This window comes from Salmo trutta, chromosome 14, assembly GCF_901001165.1.
Source record: "Salmo trutta chromosome 14, fSalTru1.1, whole genome shotgun sequence".
Classification (NCBI taxonomy): Eukaryota; Metazoa; Chordata; class Actinopteri; order Salmoniformes; family Salmonidae; genus Salmo; species Salmo trutta.
Window position 1 is genome coordinate 2,046,246 of NC_042970.1, and position 16,757 is coordinate 2,063,002.

At 46.3% G+C, this 16,757-nt stretch overlaps 1 protein-coding gene across 3 annotated transcripts in view; it reads right to left on the bottom strand.

Annotated features, from left to right (window-relative positions):
• Nucleotides 1-1,670: 1,670 nt before the first annotated feature.
• Nucleotides 1,671-16,757, bottom strand: part of LOC115207228 (sarcolemmal membrane-associated protein) — a 103,497-nt gene continuing 88,410 nt past the window's right edge. For all 3 annotated transcript variants that reach the window (XM_029774201.1, XM_029774203.1, XM_029774202.1), the window contains 5 exons: nt 13,161-13,278; nt 12,257-12,428; nt 11,322-11,456; nt 10,002-10,089; nt 1,671-4,456 (listed from right to left, as the gene is read on the bottom strand). In XM_029774201.1, coding sequence (XP_029630061.1) covers nt 10,006-10,089; nt 11,322-11,456; nt 12,257-12,428; nt 13,161-13,278 — 509 coding nt within the window. In that variant the 3' untranslated portion in view covers nt 1,671-4,456; nt 10,002-10,005. The remainder of the gene's footprint in view (nt 4,457-10,001; nt 10,090-11,321; nt 11,457-12,256; nt 12,429-13,160; nt 13,279-16,757) is intronic.

The window sequence follows — 16,757 nt, forward strand, 5'->3', positions numbered from 1 at the left end:
ACATCACCAATACCACTGTTACTCATCTCCAGCTGGACATCACCAATACCACTGTTACTCATCTCCAGCTGGACATCACCAATACCACTGTTACTAATCTCCAGCTGGACATCACCAATACCACTGTTACTAATCTCCAGCTGGACATCACCAATACCACTGTTACTAATCTCCAGCTGGACATCACCAATACCACTGTTACTCATCTCCAGCTGGACATCACCAATACCACTGTTACTCATCTCCAGCCGGACATCACCAATACCACTGTTACTCATCTCCAGCAGGACATCACCAATACCACTGTTACTCATCTCCAGCAGGACATCACCAATACCACTGTTACTCATCTCCAGCTGCACATCACCGATACCACTGTTAATCATCTCCAGCTGGACATCACCAATACCACTGTTACTAATCTCCAGCTGGACATCACCAATACCACTGTTACTCATCTCCAGCTGGACATCACCAATACCACTCATCTCCAGCTGGACATCACCAATACCACTGTTACTCATCTCCAGCCGGACATCACCAATACCACTGTTACTCATCTCCAGCTGGACATCACCAATACCACTGTTACTCATCTCCAGCTGGACATCACCAATACCACTGTTACTCATCTCCAGCTGGACATCACCAATACCACTGTTACTCATCTCCAGCTGGACATCACCAATACCACTGTTACTAATCTCCAGCTGGACATCACCAATACCACTGTTACTCATCTCCAGCTGCACATCACCAATACCACTGTTACTCATCTCCAGCTGGACATCACCGATACCACTGTTACTCATCTCCAGCTGGACATCACCAATACCACTGTTACTCATCTCCAGCCGGACATCACCAATACCACTGTTACTCATCTCCAGCCGGACATCACCAATACCACTGTTACTCATCTCCAGCCGGACATCACCAATACCACTGTTACTCATCTCCAGCAGGACATCACCAATACCACTGTTACTCATCTCCAGCAGGACATCACCAATACCACTGTTACTCATCTCCAGCTGCACATCACCGATACCACTGTTAATCATCTCCAGCAGGACATCACCAATACCACTGTTACTCATCTCCAGCTGCACATCACCGATACCACTGTTAATCATCTCCAGCTGGACATCACCAATACCACTGTTACTAATCTCCAGCTGGACATCACCGATACCACTGTTACTCATCTCCAGCAGCACGCTGGACATCAGCAATACCACTGTTACTCATCTCCAGCTGGACATCACCAATACCACTGTTACTCATCTCCAGCCGGACATCAGCAATACCACTGTTACTCATCTCCAGCTGGACATCACCAATACCACTGTTACTCATCTCCAGCTGGACATCACCAATACCACTGTTACTCATCTCCAGCTGGACATCACCAATACCACTGTTACTCATCTCCAGCTGGACATCACCAATACCACTGTTACTCATCTCCAGCTGGACATCACCAATACCACTGTTACTCATCTCCAGCCGGACATCACCAATACCACTGTTACTCATCTCCAGCTGGACATCACCAATACCACTGTTACTCATCTCCAGCTGGACATCACCAATACCACTGTTACTCATCTCCAGCAGGACATCACCAATACCACTGTTAATGATCTCCAGCTGGACATTACCAATACCACTGTTACTCAACTTTTATTTGTTGTATAGAATGTCTATATTTACACACAAACATAGAAACATTGTGTCTGATTTACAACTGAATTCTTCTCCATATTATAGCAATAGTAGCAATGTTAAAACATCACATTTCCAAAAGCATGAAAAGGAAATATTTTGTCTTGTCCTTCTAGATGATCTTGCGATGTAGCACACAATTACTGAGGGACGCCTCTGTGTTAAGACTTCTGCGTTCGCGTACTCGTCGGAACTAGGAAACTGTGAAATGTCCAACTTGCTAACTGGTTGTAGTTATACACGTGCTGCGTTCAACCAGTTAGGAAGTCAAGACATTTCAGCGTTTCCTAGTTCCGACTAGCATGTGAACGCTGCAGGGTGTCCCTGTGAATAACATAACATGGTTCTAGTTCAAAGTGGCCTGCCGGCTGTTAAAGGACAGACGCGTTAACCTTATAGTCACATCCTCCAGTCTACTTGATAGTAGTTTGTCTTCCCTCCTGTGTATAGAACAGTTCTGTCCAGTCCTGTGCTTTGTGGTGGCTCAACAGGAAAAGGTTTAGATCAGGGTCAGGTTAAAGTGTTGACAATGTATTGACACGGTGGAACATGATGAATAGCTTGTTTGTTCTTGGAGTGACTCTGTGTTTATTTACAGCAACAGCACCGACAGTAATGTGGTAAAACCAGACAAATCAGTGAGAACAAAGGTGATGGCAGCACTTAGTCTGCACACACGAGGTGAATCCTTAAGCCTTCCTTCACCCCACAGTTAATTCGGTTGTCTTCCTCTCAGCACTTCCTGATTCACATTCAGTCTCATAACCCAATCATCAGATCCAGTCTCTCCACACAGAGGTTCACCTCTGCCCTTTCACCTCATATTAAACCACACAGCACTGGTTTCAGTGAATATTGATCTGTCCTTAGTAGGGGTAGGATCACAAATGATACGAAACCAACCAGTCCATCATGTTTTCTGCTCCAGATTCAGTCTGGAGGTGAGACAGACTGGTCAGACAGATAGTCCAGGTGGGAGACAGACAGGTGGACAGACAGGTAGACAGACAGGTAAGGCAGCAGAATCATCCCAGAGCCTTTGATGAGTCTGTAGTAGTGATCTGATCCGCGCTACGGAGGGCTTTCTGTGGGCTGGCTGGGGACTAAAACCAACAACGTACTGGTATGGGTCTAGAACCCAGAGACTGCAGAGAACAGAGTCTGGGACGAGAACCCAGAGTACAGTGAATAGAGTCTGGGACTAGAACCCAGAGAGTTCAGCGAACAGAGTCTGTGACTAGAACCCAGAGTACAGAGAACAGAGTCTGGGACTAGAACCCAGAGAGTTCAGCGAACAGAGTCTGTGACTAGAACCCAGAGTACAGAGAACAGAGTCTGGGACTAGAACCCAGAGTTCAGAGAGCCTAGAACCCAGAGAGTACAGCGAACAGAGTCTGGGACTAGAACCCAGAGACTAGAAAGCAGAGTTAGCAGGCTAGAGTTTAAAGCATAGACAGACAATTGGTTCAGTCCACTACAGCCTTCACAGACGTTCAACCTGAAGGGGTTTGTGGGCCATAATGTCTTCCAGTGTCCATGGTCTCAAACCAGTGACCAAAAAACTGGTGTTCAAGTCAACAAGCTCCAAAATGACCAAAAATCATCTAAGTAGCACATCAAACTATCAATTTTAATGACACATCTATGTTCTGTAGTGTTCTCTTGAAACATTCGGATTATTTAGTCCTAGTTGTTTACAACACACAGCTGAGACAAGACATTAGTACAGACATACCAGTACCATCATGTGGTGAATAAAAGTTACTCTGAACATAGTCATCTATCAACAAAGTTATTTAAGTGATTAACTGGGTTGTTGTTTTAGTTCAATACCTGCCTCTGTAGGAGTGGCACTGTCTTCACAAACTCACCTCTGCTGTTCCTTACCACAGGCACTTAACCCCTTGTGCACAATGAACGTAAGATGATTCCCAAATGGCACCCTATTCCCTATATAGTGCACTACTTTACACGTGCCAAATGGCACCCTATTCCCTATATAGTGCACTACTTTACACCTGCCAAATGGCACCCTATTCCCTATATAGTGCACTACTTTACACCAGCCAAATGGCACCCTATTCCCTATATAGTGCACTACTTTTGACCAGGGCCGAGGGCACTATACAGGAAATTGGGTGTAATTAGGGACGTAACCTCAGAATAATCAGATTGATGATTAGGCTTTAATAATAAACCCTGTTATGTAATAGAACATTAACACCCAATCACACAGGAAGTCAACTCAGCTAAAACAACCTGGAGCCAAAATGAAAAAAAAAATAAGGTTTGGTACCCATCAGAAAAACTAAACCAAAGCCTAGTTTAGGCCACTTTAACAATAATACCAATATTCCCATCCTCAAACTGATTAAGAACTGCTGATAAATACTATATCTACAGTAGAAATACTACTAGATCTACGGTAGAAATACTACTTCTCTTCTTCCCTTGATCTCTCTCTCTATATATATACAGTTATACTTTGTACAGTTTAAAGCAGAGGGACTTTCTGTAGGGGAATCGACCAGAGGTAATCAATTCATCAATAGATTAATTAATGAATTGTGGGCAGAGGTAGAGATGCCAGGCCAGAAGACCACGTGGTACAGGACATGTAGCAGGTAAGGTCTCAGGTGGAGGTGCTCTTGGAGAAGTTGGGATAAAGCACTGCAGCAGTCACTGCTACCATCACTGCTACAACTGGCATCCAGGGGCCCCAACCGGTCTACAGGAGACAGAGAGAAGGACTGGGTTAGTCTAGGCTGTCAGCTAGCCTACACCAGGGCTGAGATTGAGGCCACGGGTGGGTGGGTGGGTGGGTGGGTGGGTGAGAGAGAGAGAGAGAGACAGAGAGAGAGAGACAGAGAGAGAGAGAGAGAGACAGAGAGAGAGGACTAGGAGACACAGAGATAGAGAGACAGAGAGACAGAGACAGAGAGGAGAGAGAGACAGAGAGAGAGAGAGACAGAGAGAGAGAGAGAGAGAACATAGAGAGAGAGACAGAGAGACACAGATAGATAGAGAGAGAGATACCGAGACAGAGAGATAGAGAGACCGAGAGAGAGAGAAGCGAGAGCGAGAGAGGATGAGAGAGAGGACAGAGAGACGAGATACAGGAGACGAGAGAGACAAGATACATACAGACAGAGATATAGAGATAGAGACAGAGAAGACAGATAGAGAGAGAGACAGAGAGACAGATAGAGACAGAGAGGAGACAGAGGACAGAGACAGAGAGGAGACCGAGACAGAGGACAGAGAGACCGACAGAGAGAGAGACAGAGACAGAGACGAGAGAGAGAGACGAGAGAGAGACAGAGACAGAGAGAGCAGAGACAGAGAGAGAGAACAGAGAGAGTAGACAGAGAGGATAGACAGAGAGATAGACAGAGACATAGAGAGACAGAGAGAGAGACAAAACGAGACAGAGAGAGAGACAAGAGAGAGACAGAGACAAGAGAGAGAGACAGAGAGAGAAGACAGAGAGAGAGACAGAGATAGAGACAGAGAGAGACAGAGACACAGAGAGAGGAGACAGAGAGACAGAGAGACAAGAAGAGACAGAGAGAGACAGAGAGAGAGAGAGAGAGAGAGACATACAGACAGACAGACAGATACAGAGAGAGAGAGAGAGATACATAGAGAGAGAGATAGAGAGATACAAGAGAGATAAGACAGAGAGAGAGAGACAGAGAGAGAGAGACAGAGAGAGAGAGACAGAGAGATAGAGACGAGAGAGAGAGACAAGAGAGAGAGACAGAGAGAGAGATACAGAGAGATAGACAAGATAGAGAGACAGAGAGAGAGACGAGATAGAGAGAGACAGGAGAGAGATAGAGAGAGGAGATATAATAGAAGAGATAGAGAGAGAGGAGACAAGAGAGAGACATAGAGAGAGACAGACAGAGACATATACGAAGAGAGAGAAGAGGAGAGACAGAGAGAGAGCGAGAGACAAGATAGAGACAGGAGAGACAGAGGACAGAGACAAGAGAGAGAGACATAGAGAGAGGACATAGAGACAGAGGAGAGACAGATAGAGAGACAGAGGAGAGGAGGAGACAGAGAGAGAGAGGAACAGAGAGAGAGAGAGAGAGAGAGAGAGAGAGAGAGAGAGAGAGAGAGAGAGAGAGAGAGAGAGAGAGAGAGAGAGAGAGAGAGAGAGAGAGAGAGAGAGAGAGAGAGAGAGAGAGAGAGAGAGAGAGAGAGAGAGAGAGAGAGAGAGAGAGAGAGAGAGAGATAGAGAGAGAGGAGGGAGAGAGGGAGAGAGGGAGAGAGGGAGAGGTGGGGTGTAGGAAAGTGAAAGAGAGAGTGAAAAATAAAAGCGGGCGAGAAACAACAGTTACTGGGAGAGAGACAGTTCAGTTACCTCACGGGACAAAAAGAATCAGAAAATCAAACGCGACTGTTCTGACTGAGGGAACAAGGAACAATACATGCTCATTTGTTTTAAAAACAGGAAAACATTTAGCTGCAGAAGTATGATGTCATAAAGCAATAATGACAACAAAATACAAAAAAAACAACAACTTGAAACCAAAGAATAAGCGTTGGTGGCATTGTGTTAGTGATCCAAGACAGACGGACAGAGGGCATCAATTAGCATAGAGGGATCCAAGACAGACAGGCAGCAGGCATCAATTAGCATAGAGTTATCCAAGACAGACAGGCAGCAGGCATCAATTAGCATAGAGCGATCCAAGACAGACAGGCAGCAGGCATCAATTAGCATAGAGTGATCCAAGACAGACAGGCAGCAGGCATCAATTAGCATAGAGTGATCCAAGACAGACAGAGGGCATCAATGACTGTGATAACATATATAGTACATTCGGAAAGTATTCAGACCATTGACTTTTACAGCCTTCTTCTAAAATGGATTATATCTTTGTTTTTTCTGTCAAACTACACACAATACTCCATGACAAAGCAAAAAGAGATGAACATTTTGGCAAATTGATTAATAAAAAATAAAAAAATGTAATCACATTTGCATAAGTATTCAGACCCTTTACTCAGTACTTTGTTGAAGCACCTTTGGCAGCGATTACAGCCTCGAGTCATCTTGGGTATGACGCTACAAGCTTGGCACACCTGTATTTGGTGAGTTTCTCCCATTTTTCTCTGTAGATCCTCTCAAGCTCTGTCAGGTTGGATGGGGAGCGTCGCTGCACAGCTATTTTCAGGTGTCTCCAAAGATGTTCGATCGGGTTCAAGTCTGGGCTCTTGATGGGCCACTCAAGGACATTCAGAGACTTGTCCCGAAGCCACTCCTGCGTTGTCTTGGCTGTGTGCTTAGGGTCATTGTCCTGTTGGAAGGTGAACCTTCACTCCAGTTTGAGGTCCTGAGTGCTCTGGGGCAGGTTTTCATCAAGGATCTCTCTGTACTTTCCTCCGTTCCTCTTTCCCTTGATCCTGACTAGTCTCCCAGTCCCTGCCACTGAAAAACATCCCCACAGCTTAATACTGCCACAATCATGCTTCACCGTAGGGATGGTGCCAGGTTTCCTCCAGATGCGACGCTTGGTATTCAGGCCAAACAGTTCCATCTTGGTTTCATCAGACCAGAGAATCTTGTTTCTCACGGTCAGAGTCTTTAGGTGCCTTTTGGCAAACTCCAAGCAGACTGTTATGTGCCTTTTACTGAGGAGTGGCTTCCGTCTGGCCACTCTACCATAAAGGCCTGATTGGTGGAGTGCTGCAGAGATGGTTGTCCTTCTGGAAGGCTCTCCCATCTCTACAGAGGAACTCTGGAGCTCTGTCACCTCCCTGACCAAGGCCCTTCTCCCCCTGATTGGGCAGTTTGGCCGGGTGTCAACCTCTAGGAAGAGTCTTGGTTCTAAACTTCCTCCATTGAAGAATGATGGTGTGTGTCTTTCCAAATCATGTCCAATTAATTGAATTTACCACAGGTGGACTCCAATCAAGTTGTAGAAACATCTCAATGATGATCAATGGAAACAGTATGCACCTGAGCTCAATTTCAAGTCTCATCTCTGTTTTTAATTTTTAATACATTTGCAAAATAAAAAAAAATGCTTTGTCATTATGGGCTATTGTACGTAGATTGATGAGGGAAATCTTTTTATTTAATCCATTTCAGAATAAGGCTGTAACGTAACAAAATGTGGAAAAAGTCAAAGGTTCTGAATACTTTCCGAATGCACTGCAGACTGATAATGCTGACAGGATAGTTTAGTGCAGGGCAGGTCAACTGATAATATATAGACTGATAATGCTGACAGGTTAGTTTAGTGCAGGGCTGGTCAACTGATAATATATAGACTGATAATGCTGACAGGTTAGTTTAGTGCAGGGCTGGTCAACTGTGATAATAGACTGATAATGCTGACAGGTTAGTTTAGTGCAGGGCTGGTCAACTGATAATAGACTGATAATGCTGACAGGATAGTTTAGTGCAGGGCTGGTCAACTGTGATAATATATAGACTGATAATGCTGACAGGTTAGTTTAGTGCAGGGCTGGTCAACTGATAATATATAGACTGATAATGCTGCCAGGTTAGTTTAGTGCAGGGCTGGTCAACTGATAATATATAGACTGATAATGCTGACAGGATAGTTTAGTGCAGGGCTGGTCAACTGATAATATATAGACTGATAATGCTGACAGGTTAGTTTAGTGCAGGGCTGGTCAACTGTGATAATATATAGACTGATAATGCTGACAGGTTAGTTTAGTGCAGGGCTGGTCAACTGTGATAATAGACTGATAATGCTGACAGGTTAATTTAGTGCAGGGCTGGTCAACTGTGATAATAGACTGATAATGCTGACAGGTTAATTTAGTGCAGGGCTGGTCAACTGTGATAATAGACTGATAATGCTGCCAGGTTAGTTTAATGCAGGGCAGGTCAACTGTGATAATAGACTGATAATGCTGACAGGTTAGTTTAGTGCAGGGCTGGTCAACTGTGATAATATAGACTGATAATGCTGACAGGTTAATTTAGTGCAGGGCTGGTCAACTCCAGTCCTGGAGAGACAAAACACTTCTGGTTTTCATCCTCTCCCTCTAATCAGGGACTGATTCAGACCTGGGACACCAGGTTAGTGCAACTACCAGGTCGAAACAAAAACCAGAAGTGAATTTGCCCTCCAGGACCAGAGTTGACCAGCCCTGGTTTAGTGTAGTTCCCCAGTGTTGGTTCTCGCCAAGCAGCAGGAGAGGTTCAATTATAGCCATGCACTGGAGAGTTAGAGCGGACGGCACCGACGAGGAGAGTTAGAGCGGACGGCACCGACGAGGAGAGTTAGAGCGGACGACACCGACGAGGAGAGTTAGAGCGGACGACACCGACGAGGAGAGTTAGAGCGGACGACACCGACGAGGAGAGTTAGAGCGGACGATACCGACAAAGGCAGTTAGAGAGGATGATACCGCCGAAGATAGAGGATGAAGGTAGTTAGAGTCAGTGTCACCCAACCCCGCCTGTCTCAGCCTCCAGTATTTATGCTGCAGTAGTTTATGTGTCGGGGGGCTAGGGTCAGTCTTATATCTGGAGTATTTCTCCTGTCTTATCCGGTGTCCTTTGTGAATTTACGTATGCTCTCTCTAATTCTCTCTTTTTCTTTCGGAGGACCTGAGCCCTAGGACCATGCCTCAGGACTACCTGGCATGATGACTCCTTGCTGTCCCCAGTCCACCTGGCCGTGCTGCTGCTCCAGTTTCAACTGTTCTGCCTGCGACTATGGAACCCTGACCTGTTCACCGGACGTGCTACCTGTCCCGGACCTGCTGTTTTGGACTCTCTCTACCGCACCTGCTGTCTCTAACTCTGAATGTTTGGCTATGAAAAGCCAACTGACATTTACTCCTGAGGTGCTGACCTGTTGCACCCTCGACAACTACTGTGATTATTATTATTTGACCCTGCTGGTCATCTATGAACATTTGAACATGTTGGCCATGTTCTGTTATAATCTCCACCCGGCACAGCCAGAAGAGGACTGGCCACCCCTCATAGCCTGGTTCCTCTCTAGGTTTCTTCCTAGGTTTTGGCCTTTCTAGGGAGTTTTTCCTAGCCACCGTGCTTCTACACCTGCATTGCTTGCTGTTTGGGGTTTTAGGCTGGGTTTCTGTACAGCACTTTGAGATATAAGCTGATGTAAGAAGAGCTTTATAAATACATTTGATTGATTGGTTAGAGAGGATGATACTGATGAAGAGAATTATAGAGAGGATGATACTGATGATGAAGATAACAGACAGATGACAGACAACATCAACACAACAGGAACACTGTGTACCTTTCTACCACAACTGGCTGAAGCACCAATACAGCAAAGCCAGGATAAGGCCGATGAAAATGGCCTGGACAGGCTGCAATATGGGTGGCTAAAGGAGGGGGGATCAATCAGAGAGAATAATCAAACAGAATAACAAATATTGTAAACTAATCAAAGAAATGAAAACTAATAAAAAATGAAAACTAATCAATTAACAAAAAACCTGAATGGTGGGGCCATGGGGATAGTAACGGCAGGAGGGGGGGACTGGAGGCAGGAGGGGGGGGGGACTGGAGGCAGGAGGGGGGGACGGGGGGGACTGGAGGCAGGAGGGGGCGAACTGGAGGCAGAAGGGGGGGACTGGAGGCAGGAGAGGGTTACTGGAGGCAGGAGGGGGGGACTGGAGGCAGGAGGGGGGGACTGGAGGCAGGAGGGGGGGGCTGGAGGCAGGAGGGGGGGGCTGGAGGCAGGAGGTGGGGGCTGGAGGCAGGAGGGGGGGGACTGGAGGCAGGAGGGGGGGGACTGGAGGCAGGGGGGGGAGGCAGGAGGGGGGGGACGGGAGGCAGGAGGGGGGGGGCGGGAGGCAGGAGGGGGGGACTGGAGGCAGGAGGGGGGGAACACAGGGAACATGTCTCACTACATCTAGAAGCTGAACACAGGTATAGATACACATCACATCACATCTAGAAGCTGAACACAGGTATAGATACACATCACACCACATCTAGAAGCTGAACACAGGTATAGATATATGTCACACCACATCTAGAAGCTGAACACAGGTGTTATTTTTGTTCAGGGAGGTCTAGTAACAGTGAGAACCAGTTATAACTCCCTGAGGTGTATGCTTGCTCACCCTCCATCTTAGATATAAAAGCATTATGCCGTTAGAGTGGATGTAGCCTAGGCTAGAGGGAGTTCCACCCTATTTATTCATTATTCATTTGGTTATTCTGGTCATCTCTCCGGCTGGGAACTCTGAATGGTAGTAGTAGTATATAGTCTTCTGGCATCCCAACACTCTGGTCAGCTACTTTCACCTGTCTTTGTAGATCTCATAAAAAGGTATATATGTGTGAAGACTGATTGAAATAAATTACAATCAAATGCCCTATGGGACATTCTGGCTCAGGCAATGCTTACTTGTCCAAGACTTACAATCAAATGTCTTGCAAAAAAAGAACATTTCATTGGGAACATCATTAAATGGTTCTTATAAAACAGACATAGATGTCCCAGAGCACCCACTGTGATTCCTTTAGCATATCCAGTACAGGCTCTGAACCACAGACAAGAGAGAGATCGGTGGCCTGTGTTTAGGGTCAGAGGGTCACTACTCACATTCTTGCCCTTGTCCTGCAGCAGTTTGAGGTTCATTTTACACTGTTCCAGCTCCTCGTTGATGGAGCGTTTCTCCTGCTCAGTCCTCTCATAACGCTGCCTCAGATCAGATAGCAAGTTCTGAGTGTCCTCATACTATGGGGGGATAGACAGAGAGAGAGGGAGAGGGAGAGAGAGAGAAGGGGGGAGAGACAAAGAGGGAGAGAGAGAGGGAGAGAGAGAGAGAGAGAGAGAAGGGGGGAGAGACAGTGACTGCAGTATGAGACCCATATCCTACCTCTCTCTGCTAGCAGCCTGGGTTAGCTGTGACTGCAGTATGTGACCCATATCCTACCTCTCTCTGCTAGCAGCCTGGGTTAGCTGTGACTGCAGTATGAGACCCATATCCTACCTCTCTCTGCTAGCAGCCTGGGTTAGCTGTGACTGCAGTATGTGACCCATATCCTACCTCTCTCTGCTAGCAGCCTGGGCCAGCTGTGACTGCAGTATGAGACCCATATCCTACCTCTCTCTGCTAGCAGCCTGGGTTAGCTGTGACTGCAGTATGAGACCAATATCCTACCTCTCTCTGCTAGCAGCCTGGGTTAGCTGTGACTGCAGTATGAGACCCATATCCTACCTCTCTCTGGTAGCAGCCTGGGTTAGCTGTGACTGCAGTATGAGACCCATATCCTACCTCTCTCTGCAGTATGTGACCCCTATCCTACCTCTCTCTGCTAGCAGCCTGGGCCAGCTGTGACTGCAGTATGAGACCCATATCCTACCTCTCTCTGCTAGCAGCCTGGGCCAGCTGTGACTGCAGTATGAGACCCATATCCTACCTCTCTCTGCTAGCAGCCTGGGTTAGCTGTGACTGCAGTATGAGACCCATATCCTACCTCTCTCTGCTAGCAGCCTGGGTTAGCTGTGACTGCAGTATGAGACCCATATCCTACCTCTCTCTGCAGGCTCTGTGTCCTACTAGCAGCCTGGGCCAGCTGTGAATGCAGCTTGTTAGCGTCCAGGAGGTGTTGGTCCTGCAGTGAACCCAGTCTACTCTGCATCTCTCCCTGGGACTTCTCCAGTAACTGAAGACTTCTGTTCAGACTGGCAGTCTGCTCCCTGGAACTGAGGGAAAAAGAGACCATATAAAACCATGTCCAGAACTGTGATATAGTCCAAACAGGGCCCAGTGGATTGTCTGAACACATCAGTCTGCTCCCTGGAAGAGAAGGGGACAAAGAGACCATATAAAACCATGTCCAGAACTGTGATATAGTCCAAACAGGGCCCAGTGGATTGTCTGAACACATCAGTCTGCTCCCTGGAAGAGAAGGGGAGGACAGCAGCAGATCACGTCAGGATAAGGTTCAGCACATGGACAGAAGTCTGAAGTCTTTGTAAATGTTGTATCTCAGAGAGAGGTACTTTGATCTCATTCTGCAGAGTGAACACACTCCCCCTTCCATCCACATCATGCTGCTGTTCCCCCTATGGTCACCCCCCCCACCTCCTCAATGATCATGCTGCTGTTCCCCCTATGGTCATCCCCCCATACTATTATTTTTATTACCATTTTCATTATTTTATTTCACTGCATGTTGGAGCTCGAAACCTAATATTTTCACTGTACTCTGCAATCACACCTACAACCCTGTACATGCGACTATAAAAACACTCAATCTGAAAAAAAGCAACACTTTTCAGAACAGACACCTTCCTTTAGTTGGATGTCATTGTACAGGCAGGGGTGGGAGTGACCTCATCCCACCACCTAACAGGTCTAGTGTGACGCCTAAGGTGTTCAGTTGACAGAGCTACCCCCCCTCCCCTCCCCCAATCTGCAGTGTGTAGACCCACCTGTCCAGGTCAGTCTCCAGTCTGTGTAGTCTGTTCACCAGGGTAGTCTTCTCAGAACGGAGACAGTCACACTCCTGCTGCAGACTGGAACAGCCCTTCTGAAGACTCTCCAACTCTCCTACAGAGAGGAGATGTAGACAGGTTACAATCCTCTTTGAACAGTCATTGTGCTCAGCCTTAAAAACATTCATAACATTTATTCTTGAGCCATTAGTTCACATGTAACAGACAGGATGAAGGCAACATGGTAGTATGTAGTATGGTAGGGGATATGGTAGTATGGTAGGGGATATGGTAGTATGGTACGGAATATGGTAGTATGGTACGGGATATGGTAGTATGGTAGGGGATATGGTAGTATGGTAGGGGATATGGTAGTAGGTAGTATGGTACGGGATATGGTAGTATGGTACGGGATATGGTAGTATGGTACGGGATATGGTAGTATGGTAGGGATATGGTAGTATGGTACGGGATATGGTAGTATGGTACAGGATATGGTAGTATGGTAGGGGATATGGTAGTATGGTAGGGGATATGGTAGTATGGTACGGGATATGGTAGTATGGTACGGGATATGGTAGTATGGTAGGGGATATGGTAGTATGGTAGGGGATATGGTAGTATGGTAGGGATATGGTAGTATGGTAGGGGATATGGTACGGGATATGGTAGGGGATATGGTAGTATGGTAGGGGATATGGTACGGGATATGGTAGTATGGTACGGGATATGGTAGTATGGTAGGGATATGGTAGTATGGTACGGGATATGGTAGTATGGTACGGGATATGGTAGTATGGTAGGGGATATGGTACGGGATATGGTAGTATGGTAGGGGATATGGTAGTATGGTAGGGGATATGGTAGGGATATGGTAGGGGATATGGTAGTATGGTAGGGGTTATGGTAGTATGGTAGGGGATATGGTAGTATGGTAGGGGATATGGTAGTATGTAGGGGATATGGTAGCATGGTATGGGATATGGTAGTAGGTAGTATGGTACGGGATATGGTAGTATGGTACGGGATATGGTAGTATGGTACGGGGTATGGTAGTATGGTACGGGGTATGGTAGTATGGTACGGGGTATGGTAGTATGGTACGGGGTATGGTAGTATGGTACGGGGTATGGTAGTATGGTAGGGGATATGGTAGGGGATATGGTAGTATGGTAGGGAATATGGTAGTATGGTACGGGATATGGTACCGGATATGGTAGTATGGTAGGGGATATGGTAGTATGGTACAGGATATGGTAGTATGGTACGGGATATGGTAGTATGGTAGGGGATATGGTAGTATGGTACGGGATATGGTAGTATGGTAGGGGATATGGTAGTATGGTAGGGGATATGGTAGTATGGTAGGGGATATGGTAGTATGGTACGGGATATGGTAGTATGGTACGGGATATGGTAGTATGGTACGGGATATGGTAGTATGGTACGGGATATGGTAGTATGGTAGGGGATATGGTAGTATGGTACGGGATATGGTAGTATGGTACGGGATATGGTAGTATGGTACGGGATATGGTAGTATGGTACGGGATATGGTAGTAGGTGCTTGTACCATGTTGTGCTGCTACCATGCTGTTGTCTTAGGTCTATCTTTATGTAGAGTTCTCTCTCTTGTGATGCGTGTTTTGTCCTATAATTTATATTGTATTTATTTATTTTTTTTAAATCCCAGGTCCCCGTCAGAGGCCTTTTGCCTTCTGGTAGGCCGTCATTGTAAATAAGAATGTTTTATTTTTTTGCACCTTTATTTAACCAGGTAGGCTAGTTAATAACAAGTTCTCATTTATAACTGCGACCTAGCCAAGATAAAGCAAAGCAGTGCGACAGAAACAACAACACAGAGTTAAACATGGAATAAAGAAACATACAGCCAATAATACAGTAGAAAAAATCTATATACAGTGTGTGCAAATGAGGTAAGGAGGTACGGCAAATAGGCCATTGTAGCGAAGTAATTACAATTTATCAAATTAACACGAGTGAGATGTGCAGATGATGATATGCAAGTAGAAATACTGGTGTGCAAAAGAGCAGAAAAGTAAATAAAAACAATATGGGGATGAGGTAGGTAGATGGATGGGCTATTTACAGATGGACTATGTACAGCTGCAGCGATCGGTAAGCTGCTCTGATAGCTGATGTTTAAAGTTAGCGAGGGAAATATAAGTCTCCAGCTTCAGTGATTTCTGCAATTCGTTCCAGTCATTGGCAGAAGAGAACTGGAAGGAAAGGCGGCCAAAGGAGGTGTTGGCTTTGGGGATGACCAGTTAGATATACCTGCTAGAGCGCGTGCTACGGGTGGGTGTTATGGTGACCAGTGAGCAGTAAGCTGAGATAAAGCGGAGCTTTACCTAACATAGACTTATAGATGACCTGGAGCCAGTGGGTCTGGCGACGAATATGTAGCGAGGGCCAGCCAACGAGATCATACAGGTCGCAGCGGTGGGTAGTATATGGGGCTTTGGTGACAAAACGGATGGCACTGTGATAGACTGCATCCAGTTTGCTGAGTAGAGTGTTGGAGGTTATTTTGTAAATTACATTGCCGAAGTCGAGGATCGGCAGGATGGTCAGTTTTACGAGGGTATGTTTGGCAGCATGAGTGAAGGAGGCTTTGTTGCGAAATAGGAAGCCGATTCTAGATTTAATATTGGATTGGAGATGCTTGATATGAGTCTGGAAGGATAGTTTACAGTCTAGCCAGACACCTAGGTATTTGTAGTTGTCCACATATTCTAGGTCAGAACCGTCTAGGGTAGCGATGCTAGTCGGGCGGAAGGGTGCGGGCAGCAATCAGTTGAAGATCATGCAGTTGGAGGCCACGGAAGAAGTGTTGTATGGCAGTGAAGCGCGTTTGGAGGTTTGTTAACACAGTGTCCAAAGAAAAGGCCAGATGTATACAGAATGGTGTCGTCTGCGTAGAGGTGGATCTGAGAATCACCCGCTGTAAGAGCGACATCGTTGATATATACAGAGAAAGGAGTCGGCCTGAGAATTGAACCCTGTGGCACCCCCATAGAGACTGCCAGAGGTCCGGACAACAGGCCCTCCGATTTGACACACTGAACTCTATCAGAGAAGTAGTTGGTAAACCAGGCGAGGCAGTCATTTGAGATGCCAAGGCTGTTGAGTCTGCCGATAAGAATGTGGTGATTGACAGAGTCAAAAGCCTTGGCCAGGTCAATGAAGACGGCTGCACAGTACTGTCTTTTATCGATGGCGGTTATGAATGTAGCTGAGGAGCACCCATGACCAGCTCAGAAACCGGACTGCACAGTGGAGAAGGTACAGTGGGATTTGAAATGGTCAGTGATCTGTTTGTTAACTTGGCTTTCAAAGACTTTAGAAAGGCAGGGCAGGATGGATATTGGTCTGTAACAGTTTGGATATTGAGTGTCTCCCCCTTTGAAGAGGGGGATGACCGCGGCAGCTTTCCAATCTTTGGGGATCTCAGATGATACGAAAGAGGTTGAACAGGCTAGTAATAGGGGTTTCAACAATGGCGGCGGATAGTTTTAGAAAGAGAGGGTCCAGATTGTCCAGCCCAGCTGATTTGTAGGGGTCCAGGTTTTG